We start from the raw sequence: 23,593 nt of genomic DNA, 5'->3' as shown, positions 1-23,593 counted from the left end.
AAATATAAATTTTCTATTTTTTTGAATAATCTTTAAATGTTTAAAAAAAAATAGTTATAAACAAATTAACGTTTCTCATAAAGTTTTTATTATATTCTAATTTTAAAAAATAGTTAAAATGCGTATTTCAAATATCTTGAAAATGAATGCTTTAAAACTTTTTTGCAACCATTTGCAAAAAAGTTATGAAACAGCAAAGTAAACATACGATTACAACGTTGTTTATATACTTTTTTAATTATTTCAAAGCGTAAAAGTAAGTTTAAAGTACAAGATAATTATTTACAAAAATTATCGATTGTTAGTTTAATAGTTATATTTTAATTAAAGATTATAAATATATTTTTTTGTAATTTACACGCGCGAAAGTAGACTAATACTAATACAGTACTGTAGCTAAAATTTTCACTCGAAACGACGACCACCGCGCGACGTACACTTAATAAATAAAATTATAGTATTATGTATGGTGCGTGCCAGTCGCTTCGAGTGAACATTTTAGCTCCGGCTCTGTATCAAGCCTACTTTCGCGCTAATCATTACAAAAAAAAGTATTTTTAATCTTCGATTAAAATATAACCATTGAACTAATATTTGATATTCTTTGTGAGTAATTAGATTGTACCACAGACTCACTTTTAAGCTTTGAAACAATTAATACAAATTATAAACAACGGAGCAATCGTATATTTACTTTGCTGTTTCATAACTTTTTTGCAAATGGTTGGAAAAAATTTCTAAAGCATTTTCAAGACCTTTGAAATACGCATTTCAAGTATTTTTTAAAATTAGAATATAGTAAACAATTTCTGAGAAATGTTAATTTGTTTATAACTATTTTTTTAAACATTTAAAGATTATGCAAAAAAATGAAAAATTTATATTTTGTCGACAAAATATTAAATAGGCATCACATCTTTATAATCTTTCTAAGTTTGATCAATGTCTCATGATTATTTTGGTTGTTATTGCGACTGTAAATTGTTAATTAACAATTGATTTGTTGCTAAAATATTTGTTTAATTTTCACCGGCTTCTGAAGTTATAATCTATACCAAGAAAGCTTTTATTTCACCAAGTTATTAAATTATTGATAAATAATTACTTGCCCAAAAAATTTATTTGAAAATTCGAGATTTTGTTGGGAAAACCCACATTTTCCGAGGAAAATTTTCGTCAGAGCAAATCGGGAAAACGTGCCTCTATGTAGAATTATATTGGGGTGAATTCCCAAAGTTAAAATATTCAGAGTTATAGACCAATAATTGAAAAAAACACGATTTGGGGGCGCCATTTTGTTAATAAAAAAAGTAGCACACTATCTGCGGACTTTGCATACCTATATTATTAATATATAGGATTATTATAATCGATTCCAGCAATAAAATTGCTGGTAAATAACCTTTATTTGTACTTTACAAATTAGACCAGCGTATTATAACTATTTTTTTTTCAAAATTTAAAGATTCTGCAAAAAAAAAACGAAAAATTTATATTTTGTCGATAAAATATTAAATAAGCATCTCATCTTTATAATCTTTATAATTTTGATCAATGTATCATGATTATTTTGGCAATTATGGCGATCGTAAATTGTTAATTAACAATTGAATTGTTGCTAAAATATTCGTTTAATTTTCACCGGCTTCTGGAATTACAATCTATATCAAGAAAGCTTTGATGTCTCTAAGTTATTTAATTATTGATTAATAATTACTTACCTAAAACTTTATTTGAAAATTAGAGTTTTTGTTGGGAAAACCCGCATTTTCCGAAGAAAATTTTCGTCGGAGCAAATCGGGAAAAACACATCTCTATGCACAATTTAATTGTGGTGAATTTTTATTTGAGTGTTTTTGTTGTAAAGTTAAAATCTTCGGAGTTATAGAGCAATAATTGAAAAAAATAGGATTTGTCGGCGCCATTTTGTTTATAAAAAAAGTAGCACACTATCTGTATACTTTGCATACCTATATTATTAATATATAGGATCTTGTAATTCGATTCCAGCAATAAAATTGCTGGTAAATAACTTTTCCATGAATTTTGCTAATTAGCCCAGAGTAGTGTTCTTTACTCACTAGTAAGCTTGCATTCTTTCCAATCAGTTTTATTTTCAGCAAATATTATTAACGAAAACAAAAGACTATTAGCTAATACAGTATACAAAGAAAATTAAAAATTACAAGAAATTGTTATGAAAAGAGCTTTATTTATGAAGTTCTAATGTCCCGTGCCCCCTTTATTATTTAAAGATATTTTTTTCCGATTACTTTTTTTGAATACAGTCTAATTTCCTACATATACCTAGGGTTAATAAAAGCTTTTTATATTTAATTTTTCAATGTAAAATGCAGAGGGTCCTTGCGTTGAATAGGATCATTGACTTGTTTCATTGGCTTTCCAAGGGTTTTAAGAGGTATTGTAGGTAGATTCCATTTCAACAATAGAAGCGCGTGTACCTATTGATTTCACGTCTCTTTTAATATTTCAAGTGTATAGTTTGTATATTTCCCCTACACACTTGGATATAGTGAGATTGTGCCTTTCTGCTATATATGATTCTATTCTAGTTTTTTAGTTATTTTATATTCTAGTTTTTGGAGCACTTGTTACATTATCATGATGAGTATCAGGATCCTCGTAACCATGCTACTCGTATCGTCTAACCGGCTTCGTAAGTTTTGTCCTAGTGTTTCGTGCAATGTATTCTGTTTGGGAGTTCATTACTTCTCAACATTCTTGATTTAAACAGCTACATTGATCAAAAATCAACGGAAAAACAAAATAAACAAAGCAAACAAAATATATGCACGTCAGTACTTACTGAACTGAAATCGCAACAGGGAACTTGCACATTTTTATTTTATTACATAATAATGTTCAGTTTCATTTAAGAATAAGATTTCCAAAATTTCACGCCTCAAAACCTAACAATAACTTAGAAGTACAAATTTAAAATCTTCAAAGATGCTTAAAAGCCTACGACTTCTATCGATAGACTGCTGTCCAACTGCGTAGTCTGTTATCATAGTCTATAGATACGATATAAGGTCGATTTGCACCGATCTGTTTAATGGATAAAAATTATTGGATATGTAATTTAGCATGTTAACAATTACAAAAAACAAGGGTTGCCCTATCTAATATTGTTCTAACTATAATTAATTAATAATTAAAAAATTACATACACTCACTGGCACAAAATTCCACCACCCAAAATTTTTGATTAAGTTTGACAATTTATAACTTTATTATTTGTGCTCCGATTTTCAAGATTCGTGCAGCAGTTTGTAGGTATATGTAATGATATCGTTTGGTATTATTCGGGTAACAAAAAAATTTTGCTTGCATGGCATTATACAGGGGTGAATGGAAGCATTGTATTTTCTCCTAACTTTAAAGAATTCTGTGGAAAAATGGAAGAGCTGATTTTGTTTCATAGTTCTGTCATACTATCCTGGAGGCATCACTAAAATTTTGATTTTTGAATTATCCGAATATCTCTTTTGTTGTAAGAACTGTACCATTTTTTATAAATAAAAACACTGATTGACTCATAAAAAACAGGTTGGATTGATAAGATTAGAATGGCATGGCCAGCAAGCAGCCCAGATCTCAATCCTATTGAGCATTTATGGGATGAATTAAAAAAAAGTTATTCGCCGACATCCTAGGCCTTCAGAAAATTTGGTACAGTTATGGCTCTCGTAGAGGAATATCGGGCTATTCTTCAGGCAAGGATAACACATCTTTATTCGATGCCAAATAGGTCTGGATCCAGCGTATGAAAAAAAAGTTGATTAATAGCAAGCTGAAAATTTGTTAATAGCTAAAGGGTGTCTAGTCGGATAAACTTTGATATATGGGAACACTGGAACAGGGGCAGTTTTAATTGTGGAACAGGTTAAAAATTTGGAACGGTCACACCACGAAAACGGCACATTTATTTTGTCCGACAGAATAGACTTAAACTCTCCGAACAGAGATTAAACTCTCATGCAAAAATCAGACTGCTATTTATCACCTGTCATAATTCCTGTCATTTGACATATTTTACATGTTCCACTCATTAAAACGCCCATTTGGTGATAAATAGCAGTCTGATTTTTGCATGAGAGTTTAATCTCTGTTCGGAGAGTTTAAGTCTGTTCTGTCGGACAAAATACATGTGCCGTTTTCGTGGTCTGACCGTTCCAAATTTTTAACCTGTTCCACAATTAAAACTTCCCCTGTTCCAGTGTTCCCATATATCAAAGTTTGTCCGACTAGACACCCTTAAGCTATTAACAAATTTTCAGCTTGCTATTAATCAACTTTTTTTTCATACGCGGGATCCAGACCTAAAACAGATTGCGAGCAGTCGTTGCTGCAAGCGCTGGACATACTCGCTATTGAATTGTTTTGTTTTGTTGTTAATTTTGTTTTGTTAATTTTAGTGCGCTTGATAATCTTAATAAAATAAACCTTCAAAGCAAGTTTTTATTTACAGCCCTTACAATAAAAGAGATATTCGGATAATTCAAAAAACAAAATCTTAGTGATACCTCCAGGATAACACAAAAGGAGTATGAAACAAAATCAGCCCTCCAATTTTTCCACAGAATTTTTTAAAGTTACGAGAAATTACAACGCTTCCATTAACCCCCGTATAATCCCATCCAAGCAAAAATTTGTTGTTACCGGAATAATAACGAACGACACCAATACATGTACCTACAAACTGATGCAAGAATCTTGGAAATCGGAGTACAAATAATAAAGTTATAGATTGTCAAACTTAATCAAAAATTTTGGGTGGCGGAATTTTGTGCCGGTGAGTGTATTTTTTATAAATTAAAAAAAATTTCGACCCGGGTAGATATTATTTCAGATTTTTTAGGTCATTCTAAACAAAAAAGGTCTTTTGTAATTTTTCTCTAAAGTTGATCGTTTTCTAGTTATAATCAATTTAAAACTGAAAAAAGAACGAATGATGACGATTTTCAAGGCTCAAAAACATAAGTATAAAATATGATTTTTGAAATTACGAAGTACCTAAATTCAAGTTCAAACCTTATTCTATCAGTTCTTGATAAGTCTTTTGGACTTATTTCATTCCGAAACATTGTTTTTTAGTTGTTAATGTCCGTCTCCCCATAAGAAACCTTCCTCATTAACAATTAAAAAAATATGTTTTAGAATAAAACATGGCTAAAATTCTTATCGAGACCTGATAGAAAAAGGTTTGAACTTGAATTTATGTACTTGATAATTACAAAAATAATATTTTTTACTTGTGTTTTTGAACCTTGAAAATTGTCATCTTTCGTTCTTTTTTCAGTTTTAAATTGTTTATAACTCGAAAACGATCAACTTTAGAGAAAAATTACAAAAAACCTTTTTTGTTTAGAATGATCCAAAAAATCTGATATAATATCTGCCTGGGTCGATTTTTTTTAAATTCATAAAAAAATGTCATTTTTAATTATTAATTAATTATTGTTAGATTAGCTAGATTAGATCGGGCAACCCTTGATTTTGTAATTGTTAACATGCTAAATTACATATCCAATAATTTTTATCCATTAAACAGATCGGTGCAAATCGACCTTATATCGGATCCTCTACTATTATCAGCTTTATTTCTGTTCTGATTCGATTTTTTTGTGAAGTAAGTTCTTGTTATTTCTTCTTTTTTCCTTGAAGTCTCGTATCAAACCAGTCAAACACGCATTTTGTAAATTTTTCCTCGGGATTCATGTCCTTCTCGAATTTCATGATTTACGCTTAGACCAGGGCGCATCTGTAAAAATATTAGCACATTTGGACGTTGAGAGGTGACTCAAATTTTTTTGCAGAAATTGCTTGAAAATAAATCAAATAATAATATTTGAGTTATCCTCCCTCTCAAAAAGGTCCGGAACATTGTTTAAATAATCAAAATGTCAAAAAATTAAGGAAAAATTCGATTTTTTTCTTCGTTTTTTGATTATAACTTTAAAAGTATTCATTTTCGAGAAAAGTTGTACTGACATAAAAGTTGCATAATTAAATTTCCTACAATATAGAATTGGTTAAAAATTTAAAAAATAGTCACCCTTGTTGCAAAATAGCAATAATTGCGAAAAAAACATACAAAAACAAGTATTTGCATTTTACGTTTTTTAACCATTTATGCTACACGTACGACCCTCATATTCCATCCAGAAAAACTTTATGATACAGTAAAACAATACTGTAAATTTAATTAAGATCGGTTCAATAGATTTTGCAAAATAAATTTTGAATTCCAGCTTTCGTAAAAAAAATTCATTTTTTCAAAATGTTACAGGACTGAAAATAAAGCAGATAGCAAGTTGAAATTTTTTTTGCTTATAGAAGTCTACGGTACCTTTCATTTGCAATTTTGCAAAATTAAAATCGATTAACACCACGGCGTCAGGATTTTTTTTAAATAAACATTAATTATTGGTGCTACGCGCAGGACAGCGCATAGTTTGCTCTGATTGGGCATTCCAATGACCTTTGATAATGATTGATACATTTTAATTTTTATTACATTTCGATATAAATAAATAAATTTGTTTATTGCAAAATAAAAACACATACTCTATCCTTTAAAATAACACTTTTATTAGCAAAAACTTTCTTTGTTCATATATTTTAACTTAAAAAATAAAAGTTTATTATTTTTAAACATATGCAATTGTTTAAACAATATTTCACAAACAATAATAAAATTAGTTTGATTTTTGTGGAATTAAAATATTAAATACAACAAAATATAGAGTAAGAAAATAATATATTAGATAACCATTGGAAGAAATTTTTGTGGAAATCCACTTGTGTGAATCGAACACCGCTGTCCTGCGCGTAACACCAAAAATTATTGTTTATTTAAAAAATTTCCTGACGCCGTGGTAATTAATCGATTTTAATTTTGCAAATTGCAAATGAAAGGTACAGTAGTACACTTCGATAAGCAAAAAAAAATTTCAACCTGCTATCTGCTTTATTTTCAGTCCTGTAACATTTTTAAAAAATGAATTTTTTTTGCGAAAGCTGGATTGCAAAATTTATTTTGCAAAATCTATTAGACCGATCTTAATGAAATTTACAGTATTGTTTTACTGTATCATAAAGTTTTTCTGAGTGAAATATGAAGGTCCTAAGTGTAGCATAAATGGTTGAAAAACGTAAAATGCGAATACTTGTTTTTGTATGGTTTTTTTCGCAATTATTGATATTTTGCAACTAAAGTAACTATTTATTTTTTAAGTTTTAAACCAATTTTATATTGTAGAAAATTTAATTACGCAACTTTTATGTAAGTACAACTTTTCTCGGAAATGAATACTTTTAAAGTTATAATCAGAAAACGAAGAAAAAAATCGAATTTTTCCTTAATTTTTTGACATTTTGATTATTTAAACAATGTTCCGGACCTTTTTGAGAGGGAGGATAACTCAAATATTATTATTTGATTTATTTTCAAGCAATTTCTGCAAAAAAATTTGAGTCACCTCTCAACGTCCATCTCAAAACAGATGCGCCCTGGACTAGCTGTCATTTCAAATGTTTTGGTTATTGTTTTTTGTGTGTTATGGACAATATGTGTTATGTTAAATGGACACTTAGTTATTATTTTTGTTATTTAGTTTTCTTCAAATTAATACATGCCTTTATGCTTTTAAGATTCCTGTTATGTGTATATAAATAGTAAACACGGAATTTGGAAAGAAAATTTAAACCGAAAATATCAAAATTCAGTTTGGCAATATCGTGTGAACACCAAGTCTTCTCAGATACCAACAGGACCGTAATTTAGTCCAGACAAATTAATATAATTTATTTACCAACAAAAATGAGATGTATGTAAACTAAATAATGTATCAAATATGACGTACTTGACAAAACTTGCTGTCTTTTGTCTGTCCTTAAAAGCAGAAAAAAAGTTTAATTTCTCTTGCTTTATATTCATCGTCTAATTATATTTTAACTGTATAGATAGGTAAATACAAAATACTAATAATAGGTATGTAGAGTTTTAAAATGAGTAATTTACAAATAATTTATGTGATGTTCCCTCCTTTGCTATTGCTATCATATTATTTCTAATATAACTTAATTTTCTATAATTATTATTTATTTCTATCATAACTTAAATATGGTATCACTTTTTAAAAAAATTCGCATATACGTGTATAATTTGACCATATGGCAACAATGCAACCACGCATCTCAACACAAGATTCGGTATCCGTGGATCTCGAATCTCGAATCGCAGAGGTGTAGAAGAGTTGCGCAAGACTCGTCTGTACCCCCTCACGAATTCTATTTAAAACCGTCCCATCCCCGGTTCTGCGCGCTAGTAACATTCGGTGACAGACAAGAGGCAGCTATTATTAACGACACACCGCTCTCTCGTTAGTGTTCATATTTTACGTGTAGTGTAACAGAAAGTGCAGTTTTTTTATTCACCATGTCTAACCGCAACATCCCTATCAAAATGGGTGACTTCAGTGTTATCGACACGGAGTTTAGCAGCATCAGGGAAAGGTTCGACGCCGAAATGAGGAAAATGGAAGAAGAAATGAACAAATTCAGATCTGAACTTACCAGTAGGGAGGCGAACAACTTCTTCAGAAGCACAACCAGGTAGATATCTTGGTTTTTTATATAAAAAACGCTAATGTAAAGTTGACGGCTTAATATAATAATATTTGACTAGTCTTTCTCGAAGATTTATAAAGAAGTATTCACCTTCACATAGGTGGGTATTGATTTTCAGTTACTTTACAAACATACTGGACATTCGGTCACATCCTTCACAGTATAAGTATAGTATAGAAAACCGTATCTTAATCCTATTACAAAGTCATTTGTATTTGAGATTTGGGTAGTATCGTTAAATCGCTCGCTGAGAACATTAGTGACGTAACTCAAAAAATACCAATTGTGACTTAATCTATTAAACATACTCCTAATATTGAACTTGATATTATGCTTTAATGACGGAAGTCTCGATACGTCAGTAATACTCTTTGACTTTTAGTTCCACTTCTGCATGCATTAGTGACGCAAGTCACTTTACTACAAACTACGTTTTTGAAGTCACTTTACTATAAAACGTTTTTGAAGTTACGTCACTAATGTTCTCACCAAGCGAAATGTCGAGAGATGAACATACTAAATAGCAGGTATAATAATTAAAGTACAAAGTACAATAGATTAAAATTTATTAATTTCTACCTGTGCCGGAAACGTAACCACACCATTCAAATACAAAAATGACTTTTTGTTAAACTTACGATTAAGGTTTTCTAAAATATTTTGAAATACTATACCTACGATTAAGGAAACACTCAAGACAGACAGAAAAACGACTTTCCTCCTGTTGATCTGTTACTTTTTGGAAAGAAATATGATCTGCGGTTCCGTTTCTATATAAATAATTCGTTTAATAGATTTTTAAAAATTAATTTAAATGAGGTACCTATATAATTTTTAAAAATAATGTTACTCAAAGGTATCGCTTACAATTACAATAAAAATCCTTATAATCAACCGGCATATTTAAGCTTACCTATTTCAGAAAGTTTCGTATAAAATTCGAATACTTTATTCAAGAAATCAAAGATAATAAATTACTAACCGAGAAAAGTAACATCCAAGTGACCAATCAAATGATAGATGATGAGTATAAGTGGATACGAATAATGTCAAAATTGATAGACCACTTATCAGCGGTAAAAAACTGCAAAACCGTGGAATTTTGAGAATCAACACCGATTTTAATGAAAATTTGGGTTTAACCTCTGTTGACCCTCTTCTTAAAAATTTACCCTATGCCGAACTGCGCTTTTGCCCTGGGGGTGAAAACATCCCCATCTAGGGGATGAAAATGTTTTAAAATAACTATGAAAATCGATAGAGTGACCAATTCTGAGTAAATTTTGTTCTATACATTCTTTGCAAAATTGACACTTTCCAAGTTATTAGCGATTGAAACTATGCGTTTTTCATTATAGAAACTCACGTTTTATAACCGTTTTTCATGAATAACTTAAAAAAATTTAATTTTATAGAAAAATCATTCAGAACAAAATTGTGGCTAGTAAAAAAAACAAATATATTCGCGTCGGAGTCAGAAAGACCTATGTAAATCCAATAACGACTGAGTTATTGCTTTTTAAAGGATGGAAATTTTCGAAGAACCTCGAAATGGAGAACCTTCAATCTCAAATAACTCGAATGCGGTACAATTTTTTGGGAAAACTTAACAAACATATTTTAAAGTTCATTAAAAAATCTTTCAAATAAGCTCTGATAAAATAAGCTTTCAAATAAGCTCTGACATTTTCGATTTAATCAACTATTTTTTATTAACTAAGCCTTCCAAACCGGTCAAATCACATAGATCATATCAATTATACCTAAATAAAGTTAATTTCAAGTGAGAAGCTATTCATTTCTATTAGGGTTGTAACGACGAGGGTTTAATTTTTACATTTCAAAAAGAAGACAGCAGAGAGCGACTTTATTTTCGTCATAAGTCAGTCAGTTCTTATGCAAAAAACTTTTATTAAAACTTATTTGAAAGGATTTTTAATGAACTTTAAAAGATGTTTGTTGAGTTTTCCCAAAAAATTGCACCACATTCGAGTTTTTTGAGATTAAAGGTTTTCCATTTTGATGTTACTCGAAAATAACCATACTTTAAAGAGCAATAACTCAGTCGTTATTGGGTTTACATAGGTCTTTCAGACGCGAATCTCTATGTTTTTTATTAGCTTCAATTTTGTTTTTAATGATTTTTCCTATAAAATAAATTCTTTTAAGTTATTCATGAAAAACGGTTATAAAACGTGAGTTTTTTTCAATGAAAAATGGATAGTTTCAATCGCTAATAACTTGAAAAGTATCAACTTCGCAAAAAATTTTATAGAATAAATTTTACTCAGAATTGGTCAATCTATCGCCTTCCATAGATATTTTGATTAAAGAAATTTTCATCCCCTAGATGGGGTTGTTTTCACCCCCAGGGCAAAAGCGCATTTCGACGTATGGTACATTTTGACAAAGGTTATAATTACTACTTACATCCAAATTTTCAAGGAAATCGACCTTGATTCTCAATATTCCAAGATAAAATGGCTGTTAATTGGACTATGAGCTGTAAAACCCATATCAATGTCAAAAGCCTTTAAAAAAGTATAAAGCGGTTGATTAGAATGGGTTTTTATTACCAACGACAAGTTTTTGATGATTCAATTTTTTTTACAAGTATGTACCTACTACACCTTAGTATAGTTTTTCAAATGGCAACAGTTCAAATGACTATAAATTATTTATTGATCGTTTCTCTAATTTTTACAATACATACAATTTGAAAATTTCGAATTAAAAAAACGAATGAATATTTAGTTGAATCAAATGAAGTTTTGACACTATTGAGCTTGCTACAAGTTTTGTTATATTTGAACAAAATTTTCTTTTTTTTTGACCATTTGTTTTATTTTTGTTTGGCAATACATACATATTTATGTAGTTACGTGGCTAAAGGTTCTGAACCAAGGCCAGAATAAAATAAAAAAAAACATACATATTATTAATGATTAGTAGAGAGCGGAATATATGCAACACAACATTACCAAAATATGCGCATATAATATATGCATTACTTTTACTACAAATATGCAGGTATTTTTTCTAAATTTGTCTAAATATGCAAATGCATATTAAAAATACTCAAAAATAAAACAATATATTAAATATAAACATTTATGTTTAAAAAATTCAACCTACATTTATGTTTAATACATATTTATTTTTCACATAAAAACAAATGAAATGACACACAAAAACTGATATTATAATTAAATTAAGAATCTAAATTATAGTATGAATTTATAATCAAATATTTTTCAAAATTTTCAACTAGCAACTTTTGCCTTCTATCACTAAAAACGTGTTTGGACACAGAAAAAGTTCGTTCTACATCTACTGATGTTATAGGACAATATTTTAATTTAGGCAGTAAACTAATTTGCCAAGTCGTAAGATCTTCAGAAAAGTTTCCTTCAAAAATACGTACAACTTTCCTCAAACAATCGAAGCCCTCATTTTTTTCTAAAACATTTTTTAATTTATTTCTAATTGTAATCCCTGTATTTCCGGGAATTTTTTGACAATGAGCAGAAAAAGTGTTAACAAGATTAACCGAATCACTTAATTGTAAATTCCTTTGTTCTAATGACGTTATTAGATCTGGTAAAAAAAATGAAATGTGAAAATGAATGTAACTTACGATTTTGGAACAGGCCTTGCAAAATACTTTGTCTCCACTTAGCTTTAACTCGGGAAAACACTTTATCCAAGCACTTTTTTGAATGGTAGACATATTTAAATTTAATATATACCAATCACTTCAAAAACACTAAATACGATACAACGTTTACTTTAAACAAATGTTGGCCGGAAACTGACAAAATAAATATTAGACCCTCAAAAGCAGGTAGGTACCTACGACTTGCTACGCTAATAAAATAATATTTTTCTGGGAACACCCATAATTGTTAAATTCAGGTAGTAATGGGAAAGTCCAGATAGATAATAATGAGCGATAGATAGATAAATAACGAGCTCGTTCATATCGAAGTTATAAAATTCCAACTAAGAGAGGAAAATTTTAAACTTTTATATAATTAATTTTTAAAATATGCAAAATAAATCGTGTTTAGCTTAAATATGCAATGTTGTGTTTGTTGTCTGAAAATATGTAATATATGCATCTATATGCACTTTGCATATATTCCGCTCTCTAATGATTAGTAACCAAAACCGCTGTTTTCATAAAGTTTAATTTCATAAAGTTTAAGTAGTTTACACTCTAATATTCCTAAATCATATTTGATTAGATTTGATGTACCTACCTACTAAATCGTCAAACAGAAAAACGAAAATTTACCTCTAATAATACCAACTAGACTAGATCATCTGTTGTATGGAGACAATTAACCCAGCGCTAGAGAGAAACAACAGTCTCAATATTGTTAGCTTGCCGCTTGTAGGGATTTTCCCACCAGTCTTCATTTGGTCTGCCCATCGTGTTGGAAATCTTCCTCTTCATCTTTTGCCTTCTACTACCAATAGTTCCATGCTCCCCATTCTTCTGGCAATGTGGCCGAAGTAATTTAGGTATGATCGATTTAAGTACTTTTTTAATAGCCTGTCTTGTATATGAAGCTCTTCTAGGATTGATAGGTTAGTTATGTGTTCTGTCTAGGTCACGCGTAGAATTCTTCTGTATGACATTTTGAAAGCCTCTAAAATTAAAAATACGAACCCGGAAATGCAAAATTACATGAAACAGTGGCACACTTTGGGAAGATAAAGCATATCTCTTAAGAATTTTAACGGACCATAATACCTCGTGATAAATCAAAAGACATAATAGCGACAATAGGATGAAAATAACAGGCGAAAGAAGAGAAATAACGATTTAAAAAATGGGAAAGCGCGTGAAATATAAGAAAGAACAGTAAAATAGGAGAAAACGCGATTATTTATAAAAAACAAGAAATTTTGCCTCCAGGGAATTTTACATATTATATTGTACTCGTATTAACGGAATCCTTTGTGGACATGTGCACTTATTCTGCTACAGAGATTGCATGTTCCTCAGATTAGATAGTAAGAATCGTGTAGGTACCTATTAACTAGACAATTTTGTACGGTCTGTGTTGAAATAGAGTTAATAGAGTATAAAACGGTTTGGGATGAAACAAACTAAATTAATACCAACAACTAGTTACCAATAAACTAAAATATAAAAATTTATGATATGTACTGACACCATGGGCGCCGTCAGCTGGGTGCAATTACACCCCCCTGTTCAAAAGGAAAGTACAGTGAAACTTGGATAATTCGAATCTCAGGTGACCGTTAAAAAAATTCGAATAGTCCAAAAATTCGAATTAAAAAATAAATCTACATAAACAAGGATTACCTACAAAAACATCTGCAAATAATGATAAATATTAGTAGTTGATCAGCAAAAAACAGTAGTTAATCATTTTTATCGCTGGAGATGTTTTTGTTCCTATTCTTGCCAGAGTTTGGTCAACCTAAAAAAATGGGCCAACAAAATTCGGCCAAAAATACCAATTAAAACATTTGCAAGCTATTAAAAAGACCGACTTTATTTTTTTCCAAAGAGATCCGAAATTTTTAGCTGCTTTTTAAAATTTAGCTTCTCAGTAATGACAAAAGATGCTAAGATATTCAGAAAAGATAGTAGAAAAGTTCGAATTATCTAAATTATAATTCGAATTATTCACGACTTTTTACCGTTACTTATATAGGAAATGCTAGGGACCAGAATAAAAATTCGAATTATGGAAGTTCGAATTAAGCAGGTTCCACTGTACCTACATAGCTATTGTATAGTTCTGTATTTTATGTTGGTTGATAGTATGTATAGATTCAAATGCACCTCTCTGAAAATAATCTTAACGGCGCCCATGACTGAGACACTTCTTCATAAGTAGCTATATCTTCAAGAACATGCCAATATTAACTTTTGAAGTGGTTGCTTGAACAACAATGTTGATTTCATTTAAAAAAGTTTAGGTTGGTTAACAAAGATTCCATTCTTTCACAAACCTCTTTGTGACAGTATCATTCCTTGGATGTACCAGCTGGTATATTTTAATATTTTTAAGTACCATAATTGCATTTTTAATATAATTTACTGTTATAATGTTCCTTTGGTGTATGTTGACGGAAACAATTATTTGAAATAATAAAAATAAGTGTGACAAATGAACAGCAAAATATTTATTTATTTTGGTAACAAAAAAAGGTGTTTGCTTAGATCTCGGAAAAGGGTCGATTGTTAGCGAGCCGAGGGTTTGTCTGCATTGTTCGCATGCTGCGAAGAGACTGGCTAAAACCACAACACTATTATATCGATGTATGCCTTTCTACAATATGGCCCGAAGAGGGCCATACATTATTTAGATCTGGCGTTTAAAAAACAGAAACACTTCTGCAGTTTTAAGAAACGTCTCGAATGCATGTCCTTTGGGAGTTGTTGACACATATGGTCTGATATGGTAATTAATTTATGGGGAATTCATTTTGTTAAACTGAACACACCAAAAACCATATGGTTAGAGATGCATTTCGTTGCGTAAAACCGTGTCTTTCTTGATGGTCGAAATAATATGACCCATATTATTTCGTTTTGAGAAAAATTATTAAAATTTAAATTAGTAAAAATAGTAATTAAAGCGTATTGCTATACTGTCATTCTGTAAGAGTGACCAAAGTTCGATCTAAAGCTGGGATCCAACGGAACGTGACTACGCGACGTCTTTAGGAATAGAAAATATGTAATTAAAAAGATAAAAACTAAAGACAGGAATCAACGCTACGTGAAATAGCGTGATTTCCATCATAATTTGTGATTTACGATCCTTGGACTATGACCGAACCGTCGTATTTATGGCCGGTGCGGAGCGGCGCGAGATCTTCTCTCGTTTGTCGGTAAATTACGCTTCAAAGGAAGTCAGAAACTGATACAGATCCTTCCAACTCGTCTAGGAACTGGTACGCTCAGTGCCGTCGTAATTTTACTATGGACTGGTCTGACGACGTTGGTTGGAATTTTTATCATTGTATGAATTGACCAACTTACTAAAATTTCTATCGCCAACACTGCCGGTATACCCTCGATACTCGAGTGGACACGGTTCATCGAAATGGTCCGACCGAATTTATCAAAAACTTAATATTCATTAATTTCACAGTAACGTGGGTTGCCAACCGTGTTCTGTTTTCTTTTCACTATAATCTAATATTTTCTATTTCTCTTTACCGATTCAAACTGGTGAAGCGTGCCACGCTACACTCCATCGGATCCCGGCTTCAGATGTATAATTGTCACTCCACAGTCATTTTTTTTTCGATAATTCTAAAATAGAATACTTAAACAATAAAACTTTTTGTATAATATCAGGTATTATTCTCAGACATTAATCTTCATTAGGCAAAAGGAATAATAATGAGGACAAATACAATGACGTACAATTGGAAACGAACTTTAGAACCTCTAAAAACTGATTCATCATCGCTGACTATTTTACATACTCTGCTGGAGAACGGAAAATTAATCTATTTGATTGATGATCATAAAAAATCGATTGATGTACACCTACGCACCATATTAGGGGACTTCTAATGAATGAATTATTCCAATTGGCATTCTCCTCGACTATAACAACTTCACGCATCACGCTATTAACGAATTGAAAGAAGAATCTATTACATATTTATATGTTTCAATTTTAAACAAAAAGCCTGTATTTTAATAAATCTTTGATCACCTTAATTTTACTCATCCTATGATTTAGCAAAATCTCTTAATTCCATAATTTATGTATTTCTGTAACTGTAAAATCTAATAAAGGAGAGGTGTTAGGCAAGGATGTATTATGTCTCCATTACTATTTAATGTATATAGTGAAGCCATTTTTGAGGAAGCATTACTCTCTCAAAGTGAAGGAATAATAATCAAATGAAGATCGATTAACAACATAAGACATGCAGATGACACCGTGATTATGGGCTCTGCTGAACAACTCCAATTACTAATAACAAAACAAACAGTTTCTGTGAAGAATATGGACTAAAAATGAATATAAAAAAGACCAAATATATGATAATAACTAAGAAAAAAAATATACAAACAAGCATACATTTGGGGAATGTACCGATAGAAAGGGTTGATAGATACAAATACCTAGGAACTTGAATTTCAGACAATAATGATCAAACAACAAAAATAAGGGCCAGGATAGAAATAGCAAGAAATGGGTTTGTAAAAATGAAAACGATTCTCTGCAACAAAGATCTTAGATTAGAACAAACTGAAAGTAAGAGCTTTGAGATGCTACGTGTTGTCGATACTGCAATATAGACATGAAAGCTGAACATTGAAGCAAGAGCACATAAATAAGCTACATTCATTTGAAATGTGGTGTTACAGAAAGATTAGCATGGACACAGAAGAGAACAAACGCGGAAGTATTGCGAGAAACGAGCAAAGAATACGAAATAATAAACACAATAAAAATAAGAAAGTTACAATATCTGGGACACGTAAGACTGATAATACAGGGGAAAGATAAGAGGAGGAAGTAGTATAGGAAGAAGGAGAGTGTCATGGTTGAAGAATTTAAGGGACTGGTTTAAATGCAGTTCTGTAGAAACTTTCAGAGCAGCGGTAGATAGAGTAAATATAGTGATGATGATATCCAACCTCCGATTGGGAGATGGCACTTCAAGAAGAAAATCTACTTACTATGCTATCCTTTTCAGCATCATATATTTTATAATGGTAAAACTCACATCATTTGTCATTTATATCGAATTCTTTTTAATGTTCATCAATTCTCAAATTACATATACCTATAGGATGTTTGTCCTATATTCATAACCACTTTTAAATAATTGACTGCAGTAAATTTCTCTCTCGAATGAAGATTATAATTAGATAAAAATAGTGCCTGATATAAAATATAAAGAAAACAGAAAGTTGTCTTTTTCTATGAACGTCAACAGTAGTCCAAGCTTATTAACTATAAATTAAGAAAATAATCCCGTCATTCATATTATCGAAAATATTCGATTCACTGGTTTTAAATAGAGTATAACACAGGCAATCTTCTAAATGATCTTACCGTATCAAAGTTTTAAAAATAGACTCCATTAAAAGTTGGAATTCGACCAAACATTCGCAAAATGCCACTGCCAATTACATGTAACTTTTGGTTGACTTTTCCAAGTCGCTCTTTTGATGCTTTAGGGCGTTTTGTGTCATTATTTTGAGCTTTATTGTGTTCAGGTGTATTATACAGGGTCGCTAGGCACAATAAAAGATAGAATTTGTGGTATGTTGTTGAGAATGAAGCTTACATATTCTTTTGTATCACATACGTCTATTTTCTCATTGTGGTAAAGAATTTTTTGCTTTCTGATTGTTATACATCGGCGACTAAAGAGAAAAGGAGAAAAAAACATCGAACATTTTTTAGGGTATCGAATATACATAGTGAGAAGATAAATGATGAAGGGTTTTTGAAAAATTTATAGGTAATAGCCATTTCAGTTTTGTTTGAATTGGACCGAAGCTCAAAAAGCTGACAGTATGACGTCAGAGTAGAGTGGCTTATTCGCTAAATTGGTTTTTCTCAGCATGACGATAATTATAGTAATAACTATAGTTAATATTTTTATTTACTGAACAAATTTGTTTGTTACATCATGAAAATCAACTACAATAATGCAAATACCTGAAACGTAAAAACAATGACCTTGACAGTCGCCGACGAGATTTTGTTGCATTTGTCACATCTACATCGATTATCCAAGGTTATGTAACAAAAGGTTATCGGTTAGACCTATATACTATATACACTGGAGAGCAAACGATTTAAGACATTTTGAAATTGTGATGTTATGTTAAGATGCCTTGCAGGCCTAGGGCAAAAAGTTACATTTGAATCCCTTTCGGCTATTTTTTTCTACAGTCTGAATCATCTTTTGTCTTTTGCTTCTCTTTTCCAGTCCATGTCATCTAGCTATCTCCTTTAAGTCCTTCTCAACCATGTTATATCCAGCTTGCTCTCGGTTTTTTTCACGTTCTACTGCCTATGGGGCTACATAAGACCATCTTTGGCATTATCAGGCTATGCTCCATGCACCTCATTTTTGTGCAATTTTGTAGTAAAGTTTACAAATTACAGGTTATCTGTCTGGCTATCACTATTATATGAAGATTCTTATCTGTCCTATTATGTGTTGCTTGCCTTGTATTGTCATCATATTTACATTTTTTCGGTGTAAGTGAATATAGAAAATTAAAATTCATATATTTTGTTGCATGTTTTTTAGTTAAGCATTTCTTCTATTTTAGAAAACATTATTGATTGCTGCCCTCTGTATTATTTAAATGTGAAAATATCTGCAGATCCTATTGTTTTGTGAGAATTGTGAAATTATTATGTACAAGTGTGTATCCGCGCTTTGAGAAGCTCGTCCGCATAACAAGAGAAAAAACGCAGGACAATGATATTAATTACTTGTCACAAAATTTAACTGTTTTTTGTCAACTGGTTCTCTAGATTCAATTCCAGGAAGTTAGAAATGGGAAGATTAGCAAATATACTGTGAGATTATAGTGGTGAAGTTTGATTTTTTTCCGAAAAATCTTGAAGTTCTTCATGTGAGACGCATTTTTGCGTCAATATATCACAAAGATGCCGAAGAGTATAAAAAAAGCCAAGGGACAAATATGATAAAGTTTATATTGACGATTGGCTACCATTTGGCGGTGGCTATATTGTGAGGCAGACCTGCATCTCTTTACAATCACGCACAGAGTTTGTCTCCATTCGGAATGGTTTCTTGATAGTTCACAAGTATGTACATTACGGAAGTTACATTACATAGAATATTATATTATGCCTTTCAGGCTCACCGTAGACGACCATGATATTATCATATAAGATAATGTGTATCCGAACATACGTTAAGTTCAGTAACTGCACAGGGCGGGCGTTGAGAGAGTAACTACACACATACACATCACACACACACACACGTACACTAGTACAACTTCACCCTCGGGGGACATGTTTGTTCCAATGGAAAATGGGACCCACAAATCCGAAGATCAAACCGGTCACACTCCGTAATGGAGTGGTACCTATCTGATCCCCAAGCTTTGCAGGAGTTAGTTAATCCAAAATATGCTTCATCGAAATCATGCAGTCAGTAATGGAAAACAAGGGGAATACATTTTACTGATGATTACAATTTTCTATTAATGTTCTTTTCTAGTTTTAGTCCAGGGCGCATCTGTTTTGAGATGGACGTTGAGAAGTGACTCAAATTTTTTTGCAGAAATTGCTTGAAAATAACTCAAATAATAATATTTGAGTTATCCTCCCACTCAAAATGGTCCGGAACGTTGTTTAAATAAATCAAAGTGTCAAAATATGAAGGAAACATTCGATTTTTTTATTGGTTTTTTGATTATATCTTTAATACTATTCATTTCTGAGAAAAGTTGTACTGACATAAAAGTCGCGTAATTAAATTTTCTACAATATAGAATTGGTTAAAAGTTTAAAAAATAGTCACCCTTGTTGCAAAATAGCAATAATTGCGAAAAAAAAACATACAAAAACAAGTATTCGCATTTTACGTTTTTTAACCATTTATACGACTTACGACCTTCATATTTTACCCAGAAAAACTTTATGATATAGTAAAACAACACAGTAAATTTCATTAAGATCGGTTTAATAGATTTTGCAATCCAGCTTTCGCAAAAAATTCATTTTTTTTAAATGTTGCAGGACTGAAAATAAAGCAGATAGCAAGTTTAATTTTTTTTGCTTATAGAAGTGTACTGTACCTTTCATTTGCAATTAGCAAAATTAAAATCGATTAATTACCACGGCGGCAGGAAATTTTTTAAATAAACATTAATTTTTGGTGCTACGCGCAGGACAGCGCAGCGGTGTTCGATTCACACAAGTTGATTTCCACCAAAATTTCTTCCAATCTTTATCTAATATATTATTTTCTTACTCTATATTTTGTTGTATTTTAATATTTTAATTCCACAAAAATTAAAATAATTTTATTATTGTTTGTGAAATATTGTTTAACACTTTAACTGCCAGGTAAATTCAGAGTAAATTTTGTACCGGGTCTTGTGGGCCTTCTGGGCCAAAATATTTTTTTCATCTTAATTACTCTATTTGTGTTTGTTTTTAGCAAAAATCATAAAATCAGATTTGTTTTTTGGGTATTTTTGTAAAAATTGCTGTGTCCTCATTTGGTGCACGTGGCCTGCGATTGTGAAATTGTTCCTAAAAGGTCGTTTAAACACAGCGATAAATCAAACAACTTATCAAGGTCAATCGAGTTGTTGCAACTTATCACTGTGTGTAAACGGTGCATCGCACAACTTATCAAAGTTGGAGTTGGGTTGAAGGTGGTATCGCATTGAATCGCAGCGTCTAAACAGCGTTTCAACTTGTCATCACAACTAGTTGCTGTGACTTATCGTTGTGTTTAAACGACGCCTTATGTCTAGTTGCAGGCCATGAGTACCATAGATGGACACTTAAAGTTAAATAGTACGTTATCTTAGGGAAGGTCCTAAAAGAAAACCTGCAGCTATTGTCGAGTACAATAACGCAAAATCATTTGTGAACATGTCAGATCAAAAGACAGCTTACTCAAACTGCTTACGAAAGTCTGTCAAATGGTACAGAAAAGTGGCATTTGAGATGATTACTGGTACTTCACTGGTGAATACTCTAATTATTTTCAATAACATCAACCAAAGCAAAATGTCAATTACAAAATTCAAAGAAAATGTGTGCATGCAACTTCTTCGAAGTAGTAATCTACTTCTTCCTGTACAAGTTCAAGCCAAACATGAACTTACTCAAAATGCTTTGAACAAAAGAGGCAGATGCACGATTTGTTACAAAAAAACTCTGAACTCTATGGTCGACATTATGCTATAAAAAACACAAAATGAATAACACGGGTATGCAACGGATGCAAAGACAGCCCTTTTATGTGCTTAGAATGTTTCTTTGCCAACCATGTTTTTACAAAAAAATAATTAAAACATGTACAATAAAATTGACTCTCAGTACCTAATTTTCTAGTTAAAAAAATACTACATTATTTACTTTTTATTATAATATGCTGTACTGTCATAAAAATAAAAAAAAGTTAATGTATAGTTAATTTTCATTTTATTATCCCTTATACCTTTAAAAATTAAAAAAATCCCAGGATATTTTTAAACGTTATAGTTCTACGCCAGACTCAATTATATTCCCATTTAAATACACGGTAAATGTATACCAACCACGGACACATTGCTGAAACGCTGATAAAACCTGTGTCCAATATATGTACACATGGCAGAGAACTAAAATTGCCTGTGTCCATATATGGTACACATGGCAGTTAAAGTGTTAAACAATTGCATATGTTTAAAAATAATAAACTTTTATTCTCTATATATGAACAAAGAAAGTTTTTGCTAAAAAGTGTTATTTTAAAGGATAGAGTATGGAGTATGTGTTTTTATTTTGCAATAAACAAATTTATTTACATATTTATATCGAAATGTAATAAAAATTAAAATGAATCAATCATTATCAAAGGTCATTGGAATGCCCAATCAGAGCAAACTATCCGCTGTCCTGCGCGTAGCACCAATAATTAATATTTATTTAAAAAATTCCTGACGCCGTGGTAGTTACTTGATTTTAATTTTTCAAATTTCAAATAAAAGGTACAGTAAACTTCTATAAGCAAAAAAAAATTCAACCTGCTACCTGCTTTATTTTCAGTCCTGTAACATTTAAAAAAAAATGAATTTTTTTTGCGAAAGCTGGATTGCAAAATTAATTTTGCGTAATTTATTGCACCGATCTTAATGAAACTTACAGTATTGTTTTTCTGGGTGAAATATGAAGGTCCTAAGTGTAGCATAAATGGTTGAAAAACGTAAAATGCAAATACTTGTTTTTGTATGGTTTTTTCGCAATTAATGCTATTTTGCAACTAGGGTGACTATTTTTTAAATTTTTAACCAATTCTATGTTGTAGGAAATTTAATTACGCAACTTTTATGTCAGTACAACTTTCTCGAAAATGAAAGTTTTAAAGTTATTATCAAAAAACGAAGAAATAAATCGAATTTTTCCTCCATTTTTTGACATTTTGATTCTTTAAACAATGTTCCGAACCTTTTTGAGAGGGAGGATAACTCAAATATTATTATTTGAGTCATTTCAAGCAATTTCTGCAAAAAAATTTGAGTCACCTCTCAACGTCCAAATGTACTAATATTTTTACAGATGCGCCCTGGTCTATTTCATTAGTTTCTTGACAATAGTGTTTATAAACGGTTTCAAAATATCAAAACCCATTAAAATTTCAAATGGTCTAAAGTTTATACTTGGGAGTGTATTTATTATGGATTAAAAATAAAGTTCTAAATATTAGTTTGTACAAGGCACATATTTTTAGGTTTTAGCAATAAAAATGTTAAAGAAAATTTAGATGATTGCTAGATTTACATAACTGGGGGAAGCTTTTCGATTATTATGAGATATTTTTGTCGAATATTGATTATATTATAGGCAGAATTATAGCATATTAAGTACATGAATTACAGGGACATAAACACAGTATGTCCCTTTCCATTTTAGTGTACTTGATATAAATCTGCTGGAAAGACTGTATATCGGCATAATGTACGATTACATTATAAATTCTCTCGTAGCTCGAGAAAGGTTGAACAAGCAATTCCAACGTATATTCTAATCGGTAAAATGGTTTCATCCAAATAAAGAGAACAATTAACACTATCGAACCATTTTAGATACAGAAAAATCCCATCGATTTTAAAACATTCCTTCATGCGTCTTTGTCAACGCACTATTTCCTATTCGGTTCAATTTTTTGCGGAAAAGATGGCAGAAATAGTTCACGTATCACA

The 23,593-nt window shown here is 30.9% G+C and overlaps 1 protein-coding gene across 2 annotated transcripts in view; it reads left to right on the top strand.

Moving 5' to 3' along the window:
• Positions 1 to 8,282: 8,282 nt before the first annotated feature.
• LOC114329570 (heat shock protein beta-1) overlaps positions 8,283 to 23,593 on the top strand; it is a 90,417-nt gene continuing 75,106 nt past the window's right edge. Inside the window, exon 1 of one of the 2 annotated variants that reach the window (XM_028278723.2) lies at positions 8,283 to 8,640. In XM_028278723.2, coding sequence (XP_028134524.1) covers positions 8,465 to 8,640 — 176 coding nt within the window. In that variant the 5' untranslated portion in view covers positions 8,283 to 8,464. Of the gene's footprint in view, positions 8,643 to 23,593 lie in introns of both variants that reach the window. The other variant, XM_050648431.1, reaches the window with a different exon arrangement.

This window comes from Diabrotica virgifera, chromosome 1 (assembly GCF_917563875.1).
Source record: "Diabrotica virgifera virgifera chromosome 1, PGI_DIABVI_V3a".
Lineage (NCBI taxonomy): Eukaryota > Metazoa > Arthropoda > Insecta > Coleoptera > Chrysomelidae > Diabrotica > Diabrotica virgifera.
The sequence above is the reverse complement of the archived record's forward strand: the minus strand, read 5'-3'. Positions and strand labels throughout refer to the sequence as shown.